We start from the raw sequence: 22,526 nt of genomic DNA on the forward strand, positions 1-22,526 counted from the left end.
AAAATGTCTCAGATATATTACTTTCCTATATTCTGGTTCTCTATGAAATTATGCTCCGAAAGAAATCACTTATTTTGTGAAATATTTGCTTTCTTTGTCTAAAAAATCCGATGGATATGGTATCATCATGCTAGTAGTGATATACCACTTTCACTGTTCTACTTCATTACCATTTTTCCCCCGCACACCGAGAAATTCCGTGAGTTATCAAATGTTTTACTTAACGTAAAATATTGACATCTTTTAAAAATTTTAATTTTATTTAGGGTACAGGTATAAGCGAAGATTTTTCATTGGATTTAATACTAATGCTGATATTTAGAATAGTTTTGATGAGAAAGACGTAAATCCGTCTACTGGACAAATTTGATTCCAGTTGAAATTATTATCTAACAATAAGAAGTGACCGTAGATGTTTTTACCTGTAAGAAATTTTTAACAACCATGCACCTCTATCTTATAATAAGCTTTACTTGTGTCAGTTCGAATTGAATACTTACGACATATTATCTTCGAATTTTTTATTTAGTCTCGTCAAGGAAAGTTAATCTAATCGAATAATATGTAATCGTAATAGCAAGAAACTTCTTTAATTAACTTATTTCATGTTATGTAGTTAATAAAAATAGATAAATTAAAGTATGAAATATGTACACATATTACAAATGTATACATATTCTAATATATTTGTAAATTTTTATCAGAAAAGATGTAAACAGTAGACGATCAAAAAATTCTAAATTAGAAACAAATATTTTTAATTTTGAATATTTAAAAAGAAGATAGATAAATAGCAAGTTTTTTTCTTAGTACCTTAAAAAAATCATGTAAAAATATACGATATATTTTCTAACATTTGTTTTTTTTCTACACAGATTGTACACTAGCACTTGATAGTTATTATAAATGCCAAGCCGTAAGTTGAGAATTGCTGGGCAGATATATTTTAATGAATTAAAATCGCAAAATTGTAGAACTCAAAATTAAAAGTTTGATAATTTTTTTTTTTTCATAGCTTCGTTAATAATCAGAAGAAAAAAACAAAACAATTAAATGGGCAACGTATGACCTAGCTATACTTCCGTATTAAAAGTTGTCTTAACTTTTAATTTTACGAGCCGACTATTTATTAAATTTAAAATTAGAAATTTAAAAAGTAGGATAAGAAATTGTCATATATAAAATTTTTGTTTAATTTCATCGATTAATTAATTACGAATAGATATTACGTTGTCAAATGTTTTAAATTGTAAATCTTGTATGAGCAATATACCTCAGAACAATTACAAATATTATTTTAATAATGACAGATTTAGAGATTTTTTGTAATCTCTAAAGAATTACAAAACTTTTATTTCATAAAGAATAATAACTAATTATCATTAAAGGCTGCGTTATTTATAAATTTGTTGAATTAATGTTTCCTTTTTTGGTCTCGTCTCTTATATATTTTTTTTCTATGTCGCTTTTATAAAAATCTCTAATCATCGATAAATGGATCTTCAGACAATAAATTAATTGCTATTAGTAATGTGGTGTTTTTTCTTTATTAATTAATAATAAAAATATTAGGAGATTGAAAATAAACGTAGTTTTATTTACCAGCTAGCTTTCTTAGCTCTGCATTAAATGTTATGTAGCAAATTCGGATTAGGTACCTTAACACTATGCCGTCCGGTGGCATCATGTTGGGGTCATGTTCCGTCAATTGTTGGATAAAATTGAGGAATTGTTTTGAATATTTTCTGACCGTGAAACTGTATAAATAGCTATAATATATAATTTTTTACAACATATTAAAGAAATTTTTTTCATGCGGTTGAGAGAAACCGCAGATTAATTAAATTTAACGATTTATGATCTTCCAAAGACTTCGAAAAACTGCCCGCGACAAGAGAAATAACACTAGTTAACAAAATTTAACTTTCTATCTGTTGACGAGAATTTTATGGTTGATAATGTTCATTTATGACCTGTTTTTGTCAAATCTAACCTCAAAAATTTGTGTGCAGCACGAGTTATTTTGTTTTTGATTTTTATCATTTATGCGTAATTATTAGACGATAACGTGCGTATTTTAATGTGTTAAGATTAATATCTGAAGTTTTTTAGACATGAGTAGTTCAAGCAGATATTGTTTCATAATAATTAGTTAATGACATCCTTCATAGCCATTTGGACATGTTTCCGCAAAATTTAGGAGATATGAGTGAAGAGCAGGGAAAGCGTATGCATCAGGATTTACGCGTCATGAAAGAACGTTATCAGGGTTTCTGGGATACGAATATAATGTATGACTATGCTGTCTCTGATACGCTATTTTCCTTAATCTACACATAAGAAAAGAGTTTTAAAGCGAAGTTGTTTAAAAACTCAATGATTATTTAATTTATTAATACATTTTTTCTTAGTAAATACATGCTTTCTTTGTTTTAAACGTACATAGCTAAAATTAAAAAATTAGAGCTGATAAAAAAATTCGACTTATATACAGTAAAATCTCTTTTGTGCGGTGGATAGGGACCGCATAAAAGAAATCGTACAAAAAAATATTCGGTAATTTTATAAATACTTACATATTATAACAACTTTGTACGATATACAGTAAAACCTCTTTTTGTGCGGTGGATAGGAACCGCATAAAAAAAGTCGCACTTAGAAAATACATCAATTATTTGCGAAATAGATGTGAAAATGCTTTCAATCAAATTAAATAATTGTTAGGAGATTGTTTAAATCAGATGAACAGCGTCGCGAAGTCCGGATACATCGTCGTCAAGGAGACCATGTAATCAGTTCGTCCACACATGTATATGTACATTGAAAGAAAACATAAAACTGGTAGCAACGCTGCGAGATTTAGATACCGCATAAAAATAAATCGCACAAAAATAAAATCGTTAAAAAAGGACCGCACAAAAAGAGGTCTTACTGTATTCGAAATCTGTATAACATATGTAGTCAGCAACAGCTAACATTTTTCCGGCAACAGATGTACTGTAAACTAGTGAAATCTAACAACAAGTCGGTTCTACTGGCGCTAAACAAAAGAATTCCGATTTGACATGCGGACGGTATAGCGTTAATATTTTAGGTAAAAATCCATCCGAACCGAAAACATTTGCAATCGCCCAGTAATGCAGATTTCCGTGCTCGCTTTAAATATCATTGCAAGGATTACACTAGATGGAATTAAATAATGTTCTGCAAAATTAATACGATTACATAGTAATAAAATAATGAGTCAGTATTACACGGTTGATATTAAAATATATTTTTAGAAAGTAGTAAATAGAAATTATTAATTATTAAAGCTGTGAGTAGGCAAAAAATGCAATAGTTTTATACTAAGAAATAAGTGCGATAGAGACGATCAAATAAATCAGTATACACAAATTTCTGTGATAAAAGAAAATTTGCATCGGCATAAAAACTTTCACGAAATTGAGAGAAAAGACGGTGTTGCGTAATTCTACGCAAGCGTTTGAGTGAGAATCATCTGGACGTTTCGAGACGTATCGACGCGTGCCGAGATATAGCGACAAAGAAACATCTTAGTTACGGTGCAACAAAGGAGCGCAGCGAGCTCCTTGCAGGGCGCTTTCGTTCTTCTAGCACGCGTTCTCCCACCATTTCTATTAGGCCAATCATATGTATCGACAGCTACGTTATCTAACTTTTCGGTAATTGGTCCGCGCGGTGCATCGTCTTTTTCTATAAATCCGCGTGTTTTCACACTTAAATGCTATTCTACCACGAGACCTGCGAGCGATCACATCCGAGAGAGCTACACTCCTGCGCTACTATCACATCAGTGGAACAGAGGAACAAAGGAAGAAGGCACGTGGTCAGAATTATATTCTGCCTTTGGAATACCATCATCATCGATAGCTGCCGATAGGCAAGCCAGCGACACATCATCATCAACTGTATTTCAACCAGGGTTTTTATGCCGAAAGGCTTTTCCCTGCAACGAGCCAAATAAATCGTACTTATTAGTACTGACTGGGCTCAAAAAATATATTTTAATTTATTTCCACCTACCCTCATTCCTCATAAATAAACGATTCCCAACATCCACCTATAAGTGCATTTTCGACGACAAGAAAACCACCGGAGTACCGATACAAGGCGTCGGTCGTTTAACAGACGGAACAAGCGAATACTTTATTTCAGAAAGAAATTACAGAATTAGATAGTGACTCGAAGATACACCAAAAAAAGAAGAAAAAACGCACATACGCTGCAAAGAAATTTTTTTTGCAAGCTCGAGAGCTCTTTTACCTTTGCACATTAAATCCAAATAAATGTTGACGACGCTATCCATAGACCTATCCGCACGTTGAAGTCGGAATGCACCTTCCTCGGTAGAAAGTCGTCTCGACGTTTTGACGAACCGTACCTGGACGGATCTTGTGACTCTGCCGCGTAGGTGGTACCCTGGGAAGGAATCTGGCACGTCGGAAAACGTTGACCAAAATCTAGAGTAGTCCGAAGGCTAGGAAACCGGCACGTCGAGGAAACTCAGGCGTAGCTGAAAGGCTATAGGGGTATAAGCATACTGAACTTGCCCCTGAGAGATAATTTAATGATACTTAGAGGATATGTAAGTACTAATGAAAAAAGGATAAAAAAAGAAAAACAGAAGAAAAAGTAGAAAAGGATAAAATGGAATATAGATTGATTTGCAAGCTCGGATTTGTTCGGAAAGAAAATTTTCTTGTCTTCCATTAATTCGATAATTTTTCATCATATTTCTGATTAACAAGAATATATAAATGATCGAGTTTTATAACAAAAAGTTGAATGCGAAAATACTTGTTAAAACACTTATTAAATTATTTATTGATATATAACCGTACTGATTTTTGACTTTAGCCAAAAAATTATTATTGATTTTTAAGTGAGATATTTTTATTCTTAATAAAAAAAAATTCTATGGATATACGTTAAAGTAATAAAATAAAAGCTTAAAAAATATATGAATAAATACATAATTTTGGTAAAAAAGTTGTTTTAATTTTTTATTATTATGGCGTACCTTCTTAAAAATTTAAAAAGAATACATTATTATAAAGAAATGAATAAGGATAAAAAAAAAATAGTTTCATAATTTTACAAAAATTGCATCATGGTCACAAATTGAAATTCGTACAGAAACAATTTTTTTCAAAGATCTTATAAACCGATATAGCTCATAATTATTTTTCTAGAAGCTATTATTAGTCCTCAAGAAATATTAAAAATTTAGATCAATCGGTTTAGTTCCTATTGAGAAAAAAGTTTTTTTTATGTTTTTTGGATATTTGTCTTTTTCTCACAAAGTTACTGAGTTTGAGATCTGAAACTTTTAGAATCTTATTATTTTATTAGTACCTACATATCCTCTATGCATCATTAAATTATCTCTCGGCGGCCAATTCAATATGCTTATACCCCTATGGCCTCTGTCTCATTCTCAAGTTGACAATGGTGTTACGTCCAGTGACGTAATATAAAGTGTGATCAATTTTTTGTGCAGACTTGAAGCCGGCAGGAGAGTGATTAAAATTCTATTACAGTAAAGACGGACGATAAAAATTAAGGTATGGTTCTTACTTTTATCGTAGATTGCGGAGTAGGTTTCTATTCCAATTTCAAATAGAAACAAATAAATAATATCAGTAACGTGTTTATATACTTTAATTTCACTAAAATATATTCTCTAAGATTCGTTTATCTTCAAATTTAATTCTTCACGTAAACAGATAGTCTTAATAAAATGTTTATTGATTATAAAGAAAAAAAAATACGAACTTATTAACGAAAATTGAATACTAAAACGTATAAGAAGTAAGAAATATTGTAAGAATTTTAATAGGAAAAAACAGTTTTATTTGAAACCCAAGTACAAAACGCAGAAGCTCGCTTATTCTTCGCTCAACGGTGACTGCCTTCGTCGCTCGTGCATCGATTCGTTGCGTCCACGACGTTCCTTCTTTCGTTCGATTGATAAAGTTACTGAAAACTAATAAACGCATATCGCCCTACGATATACGCACTAGTGTCTTTGTCGGCAGACCTACGAGATAAGACGGCGACGCTTACCGTCTCCTACAACATTGTTACGTCCTGTGGCGTAGTATAATGTGAAGTTAGTTTTTGGTCAAGGTGTAAAGCCCTTACCAGAGAGTAACCTAAAGAATTACGAGTGGGTTTGCGAATGATAAAATTTGAATGTAACAAACGAGGAGAAGAAAAGATTGTTAAAGTGGGAATTGAATTAGAATTCTATTATAGAGAAAACGGATGATTAAGAAATAATCATGCTTTACAACTAGCTTGCCTATCAGCGGCTATCGTGTGATGAGATACATATGCAAATAGAAAAATAATTTCTGACCTCATGTATAACTGCCTTTGTCGTTTGTCGCTTGCAGTACTTCGATGATGTAATCGTTGCACAAGGGAGCAGTTCTCTTCGATGTAGTCACTCGCAGGTCTCGTGGTAGAATAGAACGAGGTGCGAGAAAATGCGAGCTTTATAGGAAAAGGCGATTCAACGCGAGGACCAATTACCGAAAAAACGGATAACGTAGCTGTCGATACATATGATTGTCCTAATAGCTGTGACGGGAGAGCGCGTGCTAGAAGAAAGTAAAAGCCTTTACAAAGATTTTAGCGCAACTTGATTTCACCGCTAAAAACCTGCGATGCATCCCTATCGCGGGTGTCATCGCGCTTCGGTAGGTCCCGACATGAATCGGCACGTCCTGACGCTTGTCTTGCTCAATCGTTTGCATAGAATACGCAACAGATTTTCCAAAAAATATAATGTAGACTTATTATATAAACTGAGTCGCATCTATGCAAAGGAGAACTGATTGTTAGTCTTATAGTTAATATTTTTTGTGAACGATAATAAAGACGAGATCCCCAGGATGTTTAATAAAGGTTATGCGAACCTTTTGTTTGTAAACGATACGGCGCGAGTTTGGAAAATGTTCGTCATCCGGTCACTTAAATTAAATAATAAACCTCTATTGGGTTACTTGATCATAGCCTTCGACGAGGAAAATATCGAGCTTAGCAGGTAATAAGGAAGAGAACTGACAAGGACGTAACAATATAATTTCACTTACTTACTTATTATTTCAACTTACAACCAATCATTATAATATTTCAATAAATACCTAAAAATACTTCCTAATATACGGAAAACTTGATATTCTCTCTGAACTTTCCCAATTTTTTTTCTTCGTCGCTTGTTCACTTGAAATTGTTCTCCGATCATATAAACTAACTCTCTGTAGCATTATTTACTTTTTTTTCCAGAATGCACACTAGGGCAAAGCAATATGAACACACATACAATAGTCTTAAACATAATCGCACCAAAATATAAATCTCACTATTTCTGCTTTGCTTAGCGACGGCCTGTTCCCAAATCTACATAAATCAACGTTTTTTCAAAAAACCAGTCAGACGGCTAGCATTAACCTAACTAATACATACATTTAAGACTCGGATCCTATATATATTTTTTTCGTTCTTTTTAATTATATAATTATTCAATACATATACATATATAAAAAGAAAAAAAAATATTAAATTGTACTTGTTTTAAATATAAAATATATTATTCAGATATACAGAGCAAATTAGAAGTTTATTTTGTTTTCTAAAAGGATTAACAAATTACGAATAAATTCTCTAAAACTGTATTTGAATTTTTCTTATATTTTTAGGACAATATATATAAAATACCTATGCAATAGGTATAAATTTGACTCGAAGTTGCTTAGACGAGGTCAAAGTGATATCTGCCGAAAACGTAGCCTCATCTAGCTCATCAACTGTTTCTAACTCAAAATTGTACAATAAAAAAGCAACGAAGAGTTTAAGCTCAAGCATTGCCAACTTTTGACCTGCAGCATGAAAAATACAAGAATGAAAACAAAAAATTTTATAGTTTCTGTGCTGATTTAAACATGAGACATATACCAATACAGTTTCTCGGTCCCGCACTAAATGGTATGTAGGAGTAGGGATGTCGTCCTTTAATATTTTCCGGTAAAAATCTGTCCGGATCAAAAACGTTTGGATTTGGCCAATATTTTTCATTTCTGTGTACGCTGTAAATGCTCACTCCCACCATCACACCAGATGGAATTAAATAATGTTCTACAAAATAAATGCAATTACATAGAAAATAAAATAAGGAATCAATAATATAACTGTGATATTAAAGTATACATATATATGCAAATATTTCATACTCAGCTGCAAATCATAAGAAATTTGCCGAGAAATTATATGAACGCTTGGATACAAACGAAGGGATTCTTTTAAACATCTTTCTAAATACGAAAGTTTTGGAAGAGACGATATCGTCAAATTATTATTTTCTTGCATAATCGATTTAACCTCCTCCCTTATATTTTCCTAGAAATAAATACGTCACTGATGATTTATTGTATAAGCTATGAACATCGCTAAAAAATAATTATGGAATTCTGATAATTTTTGTTCCAATTTAAGCAATAAAAATAACTATTTATTGAGAGTAAATATTATAAAAACTAATAATACTAGCAAGACACTAAAATTAGTGAAACGATTCAATGAATAATTCTTCATTAATGTGTAAAAAGTAAAAAAAAACTTTTTTTTTTATTGTTTTAACTGATAATTTTAGCTAGTCATATTACCTGGACATCTTTGTGCTTAGCAAAAAGACTCAAAGCAAAGCACAGTGCACTTGCGGTAGTATCATGACCCTAAAAATATTGCTCTTCAGAATAGTTTTTATCTTTTTTCTTCTAAGTAAGAATATTTTTGAGAACCTACTTCAAACATGAAAGTATCAACTTCTTCACGAATTCCTTCCTCATCTATTTGATTATCATTCCAAGATGCGGCTATAAGCAGATCTAATAAAGAAAGTCTATTTTTATACCGCATATCTGTAACATAAAATTATATTGACCCTGTTTCTTCAATTAACTTTTTTCTTATTTAAAAAATTCGAATACACTCATCGTCCTTCTCCGAATCTTTATTAGAAACGTCATCCTCTTCAATATTCTCATAGATTTGCAAATATTTCCCATTAGTTTGTTTGTGAAAACGTTTCCTTTCCGCAATTATCTGGAATACATGTAACACTTGCCTAATCTAGATATTTTCGAAAATCGCAGATATAAACTATCATTATGAAAGACGTACATTTCTCGAAAAACTGTGCAACGTTTTCAACGCATCTTTTTGTATTCTACCAAGTTGTGTAAATGCAAATATAGCATCGAAAAAGTACCAAGGTCTCGTAAATCTAATAAACAATGAATCACATTCCTTATTCGATTGATTTTCTCTCAAAACAAATATTAATAAATTACCTATATGTAGCAGTTCTGCCATAAACATGAACAGCATGACGATATTCAGATTCCAGCTCGCTCTTTTCTGCCAATTGGGTACCCAAAGCTGTTTCTATAAAGAAGATTCGGAAATAAAAAATTAATTGCTTATATTAATAATTACATATAGTGAAAATATTTTTTTTACTAACGACATATTGCGTTAAGAGTATATTTGCTGATAAATGTTCGTAAATCTTTGACAATAGGATTTCCATCTGCCTCCTTTTTAAGAGATTCGACGAGATTTTGTGATTCCTCATTTAAATTAGTAAAGTAATGTTTAAGGATATTGAAGTGAAATGCAGGAGTTAAAATCTTCCGTCGTAAGTGCCATTTTTTACCTGTCAAATTAAGTTATATTTAAAATATTATTAAATATATTGAAAGGACTCAGTACAAATTACGCTTTATTCTTTTTTTATTGTTAGGATCTATAAGATAGTATTCGTCCGTGGTATTTATGTGTTTATTTATATGCGATGAAAGCATTAGGTAATATCTCAAGTTTTCTTACTGTCTCGACATTTGTTTAGAAGATAAATAAACGATTCGGGATAGTTGCTTCTTTGTCAAGCATGCTTACTACAAGGAAAAGATACAGTTCAAACTTTCTCGAAATACGTGTCACAGTTATTATAATCGAAAACTCTAATTGTAAAAAAAACAGATGGAAATTTCTAAAAGAGAGAAAATAAACGGTTGTCTCTTTGTAAGACACGAAGAAATAAAGACGTATTTATACTACATGCCCCTTAATTATTTCTATTATTTAAGATTCTTAATTTTAGAGATATATATATATGTAAAGAAATATTCTTTAATTGATTTACCGCGTTAGTCGAAATCGTTGGTACGTACCTGACATACAGGTCAGGTGATGTAAAAGAGAGGGGGAATAAATAAGATAAGAGTTGCGAGAGCAGTCGCGAACGTTTACTTGAGTAGTAGGAACGATACGGTTTATAACGAACACTAAATGTCGTTTCTTCTCGTTACAGGTAAGAAATGTAAATATTTGTCACATAAGTTTGAAAATAAAAGTTTAAATCTTCTCGTTACAGAAACACAATTTTGTTTTTAACTGTACTCGACCTACACCATAAATAGTCTTATATATATATACATATAGTAAAAATATTATATTATCTTTATTCATTTAAATTGCTTACCGCTGCTAATTAGTAATCCAGAAGAAAGCCAGGGCTTAAGATATTTGTAAACAACTCCTTTTTCCATATGTTCATTGCTCCTTAATAGTACCTTAGACGAAATAAAATTTTTTTAACTTGTATGCATTTCTTTTTTCGATATACGTTTAATTCTTTGAGGTAAGACGTTTTATTTTTATAAATATCAAGATATTTTTTCTATTATTTTCTGAGAACTTTTATTACACAAAAGGAATTGCACAAGGATAAAAAACGTCATTTTAATTTGCAGCAGAAAAGAAATAGATAGATCCTGCTGTGCTTTTTTTAAAGTAATTTTAATTTTCGTGCTGGTTTAAAAAATATTCAACTAGGCATTTTTTATAAGTGTTAAAATGGACCACAGTCAGCTTTTCTATACTCCAAATAGTTAAAAGAAAATAAAAATAAATTAATTTCGTTATTATTATCTAATAATTTACCTGAATATCTTCTGGATCGAGTAAAGCTACTGAAAAATGAAATAATGTCCATACTTTATAAATTGGATAATACTCATTATCAGTTCTCCATACTATTTGAAGCAAATGATCTAAATCATTAACAATAGGTTAATATTAAGTAAGAACATTATCGACTGGGAAGAATCACAGTATATTATATAATTCCTAAATAAAAATATTGTAATATTCCTTACCATCGTCAACTTGAAAATGATACATATTTCCAATTATCGGATATTCGTGAGGTCCTGGAATAAGACTTAAAAGTCTTCCAACTCTTCTATATCTTATAATACAATGTAATGCAAATAGAAATAAAATTAAACCCAATAAGATAGCGAGCATGATTAAATCTGGAAAATAGGAAAAATTACAAGAATGAACTATGATTGTAACAAGAGCAATCTTACGTATCAAATATTGTTGTCAAGGATAACACTTTTTTAAATACTTCAATGCTTTAGAATGATTAATATGAACAGTGTAGTCTATGAAATGTTTAATAATGTAAAAATTAAATTCCTTAATTATTGTTCCGTTTTTAATAAGTATAAACAAACACTTACACGTTAGCTATATGTAATAATAAAATAGAAAAAAATAATTTAACTGTACTTAGAGGATTTGTATGTTTAGTAATTTATAAAAAATATTATTTCTTGTGCGTTCAGAAAAAACTTGTTTATTCGTTAGATTGTTGCAACGCTTACTGAACAATTTCCGTTAAAGAAATGATAATATCGATAAATTATTAGCATCATGTATTGATACTTAATCATTAGATAAAAACGTAAAAATCTCAACTCTTTTTAATCTATGATCTTTCCTTCATGAATTTCTCTAAATTGTTATGTAATTTAAAATCTTAAGAATAAAAAATACGATAAATTTCCATAACAAGAAAAGATAACGAAATAGAATTACGCATGCAGCAAAAGGCTATGCTTTAAAAAGTCGTTATCAATAAACGAAATAGTGTATGTCAACAGATTATTTTATCTTAGTTTTCTTTTTAATTTATAAATATTCATTTGGTATAATTATAAAGGACATAATTTCTAAACAAAATTACGGTACAGGAAGTTTAATTATTATTTTATATTGCTTGATACATCCAATTTTTTTGATAAGAATCCATTCAAATATTTTGGATTACATTCAGATCAGGCCAAAAAGTTAAACGAAAGCAATCACACATCAAATATTGTTACGAACGATACCAATTTTATTGACATAAATGTGATTGCGTTTGTGTACTTTCGATGAGAAAGGGAAACATTTCTTGGCGAAACAATAAAAAAATGATAAGAACGAACAAAACAAAAATTTAGGAGAGATAGACAGTTTCTTATGCGAATTCGTTTTCAGTTAGGTTCGTAGTTTCCAATCCGCATATTATCGATATTGGTTAACTAGTTTGCTTGTAATTACAATATCAATAATAATAATGTTTATTTATTTACGATCTTAAGCTCTCTGTTTAGAAAATGATTGGAAAAAAATTCAGATAAAATTTTGTAAAATAATATGAAAGTTTAATAATTACTACTAATATAAATAATATTAAATAAACCAATATAAAACATCAATTATTGTAATTGACATAAATACTACTGAATAAAATAAAATAAAGTAAATAATGAACAATATAGAAACGCAGTTTTTACAAAAGCTATTGTGTTAGTTAATATTAACACTATGACGTCCGGCGACACCACAGTGGTTTAAGTCGCAAAAGTTGCAATGTCGCCGGCTACACCCATTCGCGTCCGTTCCGTCTTTTGTCAGAATATTTAAAGAATTTGTCGCAACGGAAAATTTCTGATCGTGTTAACTGATGGTAAAGATATCTGAGAACAGATTTCACAGAAAGGAAAGGATATTTACTCAGGTAAGAAAGGTTCGGATATTCAAAAGAATCATAAAGGGCCACCACTAGTGTAACCTCCTGAAAAAAGGTGATTTTTGTGAAATTTTTTTAATAAAAATTATTATATGAAATTTTTTAATATTTGAAGGAAACATTTGTGGATTTATAATAAGTACATAATAAAATTTTTGAATAAAAAAATTAAAAATTCAGCAAGTTATTTGCAATCTCCCAAGAGTCCAAAAACAGTACCGAAACTACTGACGAAAATTTGATGATTTTTGGCCTGTTAAAATTACATTTTATATTCGATCGAAAAACTGGAGGTTCATGGTATGGAAAAACATATATAAAAGAAGCTGCAAAAAGAATCAAATCGATCGGATGATTTGTCTTCAAATTATAACTGCATTAAAGTTGAAAAATGTAATTTCGAGATAAATGCGTTTAAAGTTTAAGTTACTGATATTGTACGGTAAGAGTATGTTGTTTCTTAGATGGATGTAACTCAAAAACTATTTGAGATAGACACTTGAAATTTTTGTATGTTATTTTTAAAGGTATAGACTATCGAAATATGCAACAACAAAAAAATCGACTTTTCAAAATATCGCACTAGTGATGTCCCTTAAGCGGGCTGCCACAAGACTGTATGTTTTACAAATATAGCAATCATAGATATTCATGAACGTTCATAAATTATGTATTTCCCGATTACTTTAGGTAGTAGGCCGTAGATAAAATTTAGAATATTTTCAAAATTATAGCCAAAAGAAACAAGCGCGCTGTAGTTTGTATGAAAGTATGAAAAACTTTGAACTTTTGCTTTTCTCGAAATCACGTTTACGGAATTTAGAGGAAGCATTGATTTAAAACTATTCACCGATTAGGCTAAAAATTGAACCTGTTATTTTAAACACACATAGGTAAATACGTAACTTTCAAAACATTACATTTTTTATGATAAATAAACTTTTTTAAAAAATTTATCAAAAGAAAAATTCAATTTTGAAAACCTTTTTTTTATAAGTCAATTTTTATTTTTTTATTTTTTTTTTAATATGCATATTATTGAATAGTTCATTAGAATAAAGCCTACAGAAAAATAATCTCTATAATTTTTTATTTTAAATGACTACGGAAGGTTGTGTGCTTCTCCGAAACAACTTAACTATTTTTTAGGGGCTCAACTTAGACAGAAAAAATTATTGACAAATTAATATAAAATTTATTAAAAAAAATTTATTTTGTACATTTCAAGACACCTATAAAAACATGTAAAAATTTCGAAACGATCGCATTTTACTTTCATATTTAAAATAATTCATGACGAAACGTCGAATTTTCGACCGTCATACCGGGCTACTACTTTCAAGAACGGCCGATTGTAAGTGTACGATCGGAATCGATCATAACCAAAAATCCATAGTAACTAAAAATCGATAGTTACTGTGCGCCCACTAATCGATAGAGAGTTACTAGTAACTAGTGTTCATAACCCCCACCACTCGACCGTCGAGTGAGTGCACCCTGCAGGGCCCATTACAAAAGACATTCGGCCTATTCTAACGCTGGACGCCTACGAGGACACTTGGAAACAAGATACCTGGAGACAACAAGCGAGAGGATTATTAGAGAGGCAAAGAATTCATCTGTTAAGACGAATACGTCTTAAAGATATTATATCCGGTGGTAGACGTAGAGGCGATAACCCGGTGCTAGACGTAGAGGGGATAATTAAGGTGATATTTATATATTCACCATATCCGAGACATAGAGGCGACAATCAACGGTGAGAGATATAATTTTCATTTCTTTCAACGAGATTACCCATCAGGGTTAATCGTGACGAGAAGTTGATCACGGACATGGTCCGTGATCCATCGTCCTCCATTGTATTTGATACCAACCAGGGTTTTTTGCCGCAAGGCTTTTTCCCTGACGAGCCAATAAAGCATTGCACTTATTGGCTCAACCAAGTGTTTTATTTTATTTTAATTCACCTTTTCACCCTCCTCATAATTAGCTTAATCCAATCGAAGGAGGACTCCATGTTGGAGGAATTTTGGCAAATACAGTAAGCGAACGCAGCCGGCGCCAAGCGAAAACCAACGTAGCGCTGCCGGCGCCGAGCGTAAAAATTTTTTCGAATCGCTTGGACGTCAAAGTGTTAAAAGTTAATTTTATTGTTACGTCCGGAAACGCAAAATGTTAAATCTTAATAATTAAAGCCTGATTTGGCCACTCTGTGTGCACCGAGTATAACCGGGACACGGCAGGCTCGTCTTTTTCAAAGATTTAATAATGATAAAAATAGCGAATAAAGTTGGAACATGGGTATATTACTAGAGGAATGAGGAATAAATCGAAGGATTTATTAGGGGGTGAATGCCAATTCCTGTTCACCGGTGCTCTTCACCGGTATATATGCTATTCACCGGTAATAATGAAAAAAGGATGAGAAAAGAAAAACAGAAGAAAAAGAAAAAAAGGATAAAATGGAATTTGGATTGATTTGCAAGCTCGGATTGGTTCGGAAAGAAAATTTTCTTGTCTTCCATTATTTCGATAATTTTTCATCATATCTCTGACTAAAAAAAATATATAAATGATCGAGTTTTATAACAAAAAGTTGTATACGAAAATATTTGTTAAAAAAATTATGAAATTATTTATTGATATATAACCGTACTGATTTTTGACTTTAGCAAAAAAATTATTATTTATTTGTAAATGAGATATTGTTATTCTTAATAAATGAAAATTCTATGGATATACGTTAAGGTTATAAAATAAAAGCTTAAAAAATATATGAATAAAAACATTATTTTGGTAAAAAAGTTGTTTTAATTTTTTATTATTATGGTGTACCTTCTTAAAAATTTAAAAAGAATACAGTATTATAAAGAAATGAATAAGGATAAAAAAAAAAAATAGTTTCATAATTTTACAAAAATTGCATCATGGTCACAAATTGAAATTCGTACAGAAACAAATTTTTTAAAAATTATCTTATGAACCGATATGGCTCATAAATTTTTTCTCTAGAAACTATTATGAATCCTCAAAACATATTAAAAATTTAGATCAATCGGTTTAGTTACTATTGAGAAAAAAGTTTTTTTTATGTTTTTTGGATATTTGTCTTTTTCTCACAAAGTTACTGAGTTTGAGATCTGAAACTTTTAGAATCTTATTATTTTCTTAGTACCTACATATCCTCTATGCATCATTAAATTATCTCTCGGCGGCCAATTCAATATGCTTATACCCCTATGGCCTCTGTCTCATTCTCAAGTTGACAATGGTGTTACGTCCAGTGACGTAATATAAAGTGTGATCAATTTTTTGTGCAGACTTGAAGCCGGCAGGAGAGTGATTAAAATTCTATTACAGAAAGATAAAAATTAAGGTATGGTTCTTACTTTTATCGTAGATTGCGGAGTAGGTTTCTATTCCAATTTCAAATAGAAACAAATAAATAATATCAGTAACGTGTTTATATACTTTAATTTCAATAAAATATAATTTCTAAAATTCGTTTATCTCCAAATTTATTTCTTCACGTAAACAGATAGTCTTAATAAAATGTTTATTGATTATAAAGAAAAAAAAATACGAACTTATTAACGAAAATTGATTACTGACTTATTAAAAAAAACAGAATACAAACTTATTAATTAATCGTTTAGAACACAGGTTTCTCGGACTACAGTCATTACTCGCGTGATGAGAGAAAATCTCACGCTATTGGGCAAGCGCCGCCAGCGAAATATAAAAGCGGACGCGATTTAATGTTTGTTATTCAATGAAAATATTTATTTTCAATATTGTTCTAAATAACATATTATTAATTTTTAGAAGGAGGTAAGGATGAAATAATATTTTATTTAGCCTAATAATTATTTTTAAAGTGTCAGCTTTAATTACGTTGATAGCGGAAATGTGACGCGACTCCGAATAACGTAATTTTTTCGTTACAGTCTTTACTTGGTTGACAAGGGAAACTCCAAAAGCTCATAATAAATATTCTTCTTTGTTCATACTTCGAATAAAAAAAAAAATTTTTGTTTAGTATCTCGTTAAGCATAACATTATTTGATGGTAACAAATTTTTCAAATGATTATTCCATTTGAAATTTTAAAAATAAGAAAGTTTTAAAATGAGTGTGAGAGAATCTTTCTATACGTATGTTCTGAAGGGTTAAAACAGAAGTACATGAATACGTGGAAAAATTAAAATTTTTTTGCCTCGTTTCCTAATCTTTTTTTCAAACTAATTCCTGCTCCCACTGCAGAAACAAATTCATTTTTTGCATAACAAATTAGTTTTTAGAAGATGCAGACATTGTTCTTTATTGGAGAGGAGCATTAATGCCCATGAGATTCGAGGTTTTGACTCCTACGAGAATTAAAGAATTTATCAAAAAGTTGCCTGTATTTTAAAAGATAAGGTGCAGATGACATTTGAATGCACGAGCTTTTGAATTCTGTCTCAGCTAATAGCAAAAACAAATTCTTCTTCAGATAGTTTATATATGCTGAGAACGATAGGATAGAATGTGATTTCTAGGATATTCAAACTACATAAACCTTTTCTAAAAGCTTTACTGTAAAAAAATGTATACAGGAAAGCGTGGCCGCACGTCATACCCTTTTAAATTTTGTCCTTTTATTTGGGATTTGAGACCACTAAGAGTGTTTGTCGATTCTTGTTACGAGTTCTGCTATTACTTTCTTCTTCTTCTTCTTCATTCTTTTAGTTTAGGCAAGTTGCCTGTTTTGTAACGACGTTTTTTCTGCCTATTGCACTGTTAAATTGTCGCACCATCGTTTTCGTGGGCGTCCCGTACTTCTGCGGCCAACCGGTGACTTATCCCGTGGAATTCTTACGATTCTTCTGTTGTCCATTCTGTTAATATGTTCTTTCCATTCTTTTTTTTACTTAGTATTCATTCGTTAACGTTCTCCACTTTGCTTTATCTTTGCTATATCTTCACTTCTCTCTCGGTCAACTAGTGTTTTTCCAACTATTCTGCGAAGAAGTCTCATTTCGGTGGTCTCTAGTAACTGCTTCGTTTTCGCTGTGTCTAGTCGAGTTTCTGCGGTATATGTCATAATAGGTCTCACCGTTGCCTTATAGATTCTTGCTTTGGTCTCTATATCCATGCTTTTGTTTCGCCATATTGTGTCATTCAAACAACCCGCTATTCTGGATGCCTTCATTGTCTGTTCTCTTACCTCTGCTTCAACATCACCATACCCTGAGATTTCTATTCCTAGCTACTTAAATCTCATTTCCTGCTAAATAACCTTCCCTTCAATTTCCAGTTTGCACCTTAATGGTCTCTTTGACGTTGTCATGCATTTAGTTTTCTGGGCCGATATCTTCATATTGAATGATTTGGCTATGCATTTAAATCGGTGTAATAGAAGTTGTAGATCATCCTCATTTCGGCCACTAATACAGCGTCATCAGCGTAGCATAGGATGGATATTTCTTCGTTGCCCATTTTATATCTTTTTAGCAGTCTTACATTTCTTATTATTTCGTCCATAATGATGGTAAAGAGCAGGGGGCTTAGGGAATTCCTTTGTCGGATACCACGACCTGCATCATTCGGTTCAGTCAAGACACCATTTATCTTTGCTTGGATCTTATTGTTTCTATAGATGTTCTCTATGGTCTTGATAAGATTATTCGGAATTTCCCGGATAATCTTTATTTGCCGGAAAATTACTTTCTTAGTCTTTCTTATTACACTGGTTTGCTTTTCATTATTGTTAGCTAGTCTGTCTTTCGATATTAATTAGAATTCCTTCACTTTAATAATTTTTAAGATGTAGCAGAGAAAAAGCTATCCCTTAATAAAACCAAACAGGTATTTCAAAATCTTACGAGGGGCTAGGCTTATCTTGTCGCGTTTACTTCAAAAGGGGCAAGGGTCTATATCTTTTTGCTTTACTCTTTGCCATAAATTCTAAAAATATAAATTTATTTTGACTAGCACTGTACATAATATTTTTATTTTATTGTTTTTTAATTATTGTGTATAATTTGTTCGCTAATATATTAATTATAACTCAATGCATTATTTTAAAAGGATAGTAGAATGGAGTTTAATTTATCAATTTATTTGTACCATATAATTATTTACTAATGAAAATCTCTATGCAATATTCATTGTAAGCACAACTTATGTCTACCCTATGAATGTATTACGCAACCAATTGAATGCTAGAGGTTTTTAAAAAAACAGCGCAATATCGCTTTTTGAATGAGATACGTTAAAATCCGAGCGACATGATTGCGCTCATTTTATTTCATGTCGAGAAAAGCCAAGATGAGTGATAGCACTTATCTCAATCTATGTTAACCCTTAGCCAACCAAATTGGAATATTCCACCTTTTCAAGTTATGTCGCTACATTACCGATCGAGAAATTTTCCTATGTTCAAATTAGCAACGAAAAAAAAACCAGGTTTTTTTGATTTGATTCTAGTCAAGCAAAGTAGAAACAGAAGTATATATACATACATATGCACATAGCGCAAAAGATGTAATTTAATATAATAATACGAAAAACAATTTGAAATCGTATATTTTTTCGCGTGAATATATTTCCGATAACAGTGCGAACGAGGAAGTTCTTGACTTTTATCTCAATATCACATGCAAATACACTAACGATTCTGACTTTTGCGACAAGCACCAAATAAATGCTTTAAAAGAGTATCTTTTAGTATTACTTTATTGTCTCTGTGAGCATACTAGACCATATTAACGTTGTGTTGCTCTTATATTCTTCATGCGCATTAATATCATAGTCGTTTTGTTTAGCAGCGTTATTAGGAAAAAACTTTTAAGAGCGGAAAAATTACGTCACAATATATATACAGAAATAATTTGTGATAATATGGAAAATTTATGAGCCAGAACAGATAGTGCTAAACAGTTAGTGCTAACATAACAGTAAAAATGGTGCTTTAGAATATATATCGATAGAAAAATGATCTCACATAGTGAAATAAATGCATTTATGATCTAGTTATATTAACATTTATCACTCTTTCAAGACAACTAAGTCTTTCTTTTGTGCCTTTTAAACTGAATAACAATAATAGAAAATTAAAAAAAACAATGCTTCCCAGAAGAAAACTGTAACGTAATACAAGGAATAGAATGATGCACTGGATTCTATTTGGTGTATATGTTACCGGAATAGAGGAAAATTCAGGCAATGTTAGCAATTCCCCGACATTGCCCTCAATGCAAAGCGTTTTTTGACAATTTAGGAAACAAAAGAATTTTTATGAACTTTTCCTAAGCATTGAACGTAACACTTTGGTATCCTATAGAATTTTAACTTACTATTAATCAATGTTGAGAAGAATAAATTATCGGATAACAGATCCCAACCCCCCCCATTAAACACACACCACGCCCCAACAAACACATAAACAAAAGCGAGCATTAAGCAGATTTCTGAGACTGTGCGTGCCGCTATACTATGCGCATCTCTATAAACTGAAATTTAGTCGAGATACGTAGTAGAGAATTATATTACGTTTAGACAGATATTCATAGAGATTACATTAGAAAATCTGTTTCTTTTGTTCCTCATCGTATCGGAAGATATCGGAGTGTAGAACAAAATGTTTCATATTTCCTTTTTTACTTTAACGGTTTCTCATTGGTCATTCTAAAGAATTTTTAGGAAATGTAAGAGATATGAATACATTTCCGATGAAAATGATGAAAATCCGTTAGAAAATGCCTTGCATTGAAGGCAATGCCTGGGATTTGCTAACATTGCCTGACTTTCCACTATTCCGGTAACATATACATGTAATTATTGCGACAAATCAAATAGCTATCTATTGTTAAATAGCAAGAAAATGTATAAATATTCCTGTTAATAGTGTTACCTAGACTTATTCTTTTATTATTATTCTGGCGAAGATTACTCCAATACTTCTACATGATATATATGTATAGTAATGTGAGCATGTACTTTTTATTATGCAGTATGTGGATATTGTATCTATTTAGAAATACAGTAAAAAATTGATGAAGTTGTTCACATTTACCTAACGACGTTATTAACTGAAGTGTTGTATTACCACTTCTGTGTTCTTGAAGACGATGCTAAAAGTTGTGAAAGTAATTCTTATCTTCTTTTTACAAATACTTGTAATCATACAAGTTATTGAATTTATAATGTTATTTAGAAATTAGAAAAATCTCAACAAATGTGTATAAAATAAAAAGTTTTCTTAATAACTAAGCTATTAATTGAATAATTAATATAGTATATAAGAATGATTCTATGCTCTAATTTTTTAAATTGAAATTGTTCAAATATTAAAAGTCATTAATAAACATTTTTTTTTTTTTTATTGCTACCTATATTAGACAAGTTATTAAGGGTTTAAAAGAATTGTGCTACAAATTCGAAAGAACAAAATATACTGTAAAATTTACGAAATTTCCCAATCACTGTATTGATACTTTTGTCACGTTACTGACATATAAACTAAATTTTCAATTTATTTGCACAATTTTCTGCTACTATTAAAAAAATAATATTGCCTAATGTAAACAGTAATTCTTGATTTTGATGAAAGCATAACAATTATTATCATTTACAATAATATCGAAAAATAAAATATTTCAAAATTTGTTTTTATTATTTTAATAAAATATAGTATAGTTATATAAAATATAGATATATATATAAAATATAGATATAGTTTCAAGCAAATTGAAATATACATACAATAGTTATGATTTATTTCTTACAAACGTAATGATTGCTGAAGCCACAAAAGTAATTGGACAGATAATTTTGAAGCTTTTAATATTTAGTAGGGACAACCTTTAGCACGAATAACATCTTGTAAGCGATTATGCATACTCCTAACTAAATTTTCCGTAATAGTTTGTGATATGGAACTTCATACTTCGAGTATTTTGTCTTTTAAACTTGTTTTTGATGTTATATTAAATTTTTGTAATTCTTTTCCTATTATTGCCCATAGATGTTCAATCTAATTCTGATATGATTTTATCTCATAATTGTAATTATGAGGTCAATAGGTGATACCAATACACGCATATTATAAATAGCAACCATATAAAATTGTTGCAAAGTGTACTACCGAATCAACACGCGATGAATTCTACTTGATAGCAGATATTACGATACGGAAATAAATTGGAACATTATTTTCTTGAACGAGTTTATTCTCTATATTTTTTTCTTTTTATTATAATGGAAATCGTAAATAAAAAGTGTTTATTTTTAATTGCATTTGGCTATAAGTAATACAATTACATTATATATTATATTTTATATTATATTATATAATTATATTATATAATTACATTATATTACAAATACATTATATTATTTTGTATTTCGAACAATTTATATAAACTCTAAGTTTATATGTATCCATGTTCTATTTAAAATTGTAGGAATAAGTTAATGATGTGATTTAATGATGTGAGGTTTTTAAAACAATAGTTCGAATTAGCTTCTCTAGAATATTAGAAAAAAATTACATATGTAGTATCGAAATTTAATAGGAAACGCTTTGG

The 22,526-nt window shown here is 30.4% G+C and overlaps 1 protein-coding gene across 2 annotated transcripts; it reads right to left on the bottom strand.

Moving 5' to 3' along the window:
• Positions 1 to 7,721: 7,721 nt before the first annotated feature.
• On the bottom strand, positions 7,722 to 11,412 carry LOC122526675 (cytochrome P450 4C1-like). 2 transcript variants are annotated; one of them, XM_043650206.1, is made up of 12 exons: positions 11,247 to 11,412; positions 11,032 to 11,141; positions 10,571 to 10,661; positions 9,551 to 9,742; positions 9,378 to 9,471; positions 9,208 to 9,310; positions 9,015 to 9,129; positions 8,830 to 8,945; positions 8,691 to 8,759; positions 8,259 to 8,424; positions 7,984 to 8,163; positions 7,722 to 7,907 (listed from the first exon to the last, which is right to left on the bottom strand). In XM_043650206.1, exons 1-12 carry the CDS (start codon positions 11,395 to 11,397, stop codon positions 7,747 to 7,749), a joined length of 1,548 nt encoding a protein of 515 aa, XP_043506141.1. In that variant the 5' UTR covers positions 11,398 to 11,412; the 3' UTR covers positions 7,722 to 7,746. The 2 variants fall into 2 exon arrangements, with proteins under 2 accessions (XP_043506141.1, XP_043506142.1); XM_043650207.1 differs by lacking the exon at positions 11,032 to 11,141 and having other exon boundaries at positions 11,247 to 11,264.
• Between the last annotated feature and the right edge of the window lie 11,114 nt (positions 11,413 to 22,526).

This window comes from Polistes fuscatus, unplaced genomic scaffold, assembly GCF_010416935.1.
Source record: "Polistes fuscatus isolate 324 unplaced genomic scaffold, CU_Pfus_HIC Scaffold12, whole genome shotgun sequence".
In the NCBI taxonomy this organism is placed as follows: domain Eukaryota; kingdom Metazoa; phylum Arthropoda; class Insecta; order Hymenoptera; family Vespidae; genus Polistes; species Polistes fuscatus.

What these genes read in the sequence shown, in the direction of transcription:
- LOC122526675 (XM_043650206.1), bottom strand. Translation starts at nt 11,397, where the DNA reads ATGCTCGCTATCTTATTGGGTTTAATTTTATTTCTATTTGCATTACAT. An exon ending in TCATTTTCAAGTTGACGATG is followed by an intron (nt 11,142 to 11,246) that starts GTAAGGAATATT and finishes TTAATGATTTAG; the next exon opens with ATCATTTGCTTCAAATAGTA. An exon ending in GGCAGAACTGCTACATATAG is followed by an intron (nt 9,311 to 9,377) that starts GTAATTTATTAA and finishes ATTGTTTATTAG; the next exon opens with ATTTACGAGACCTTGGTACT.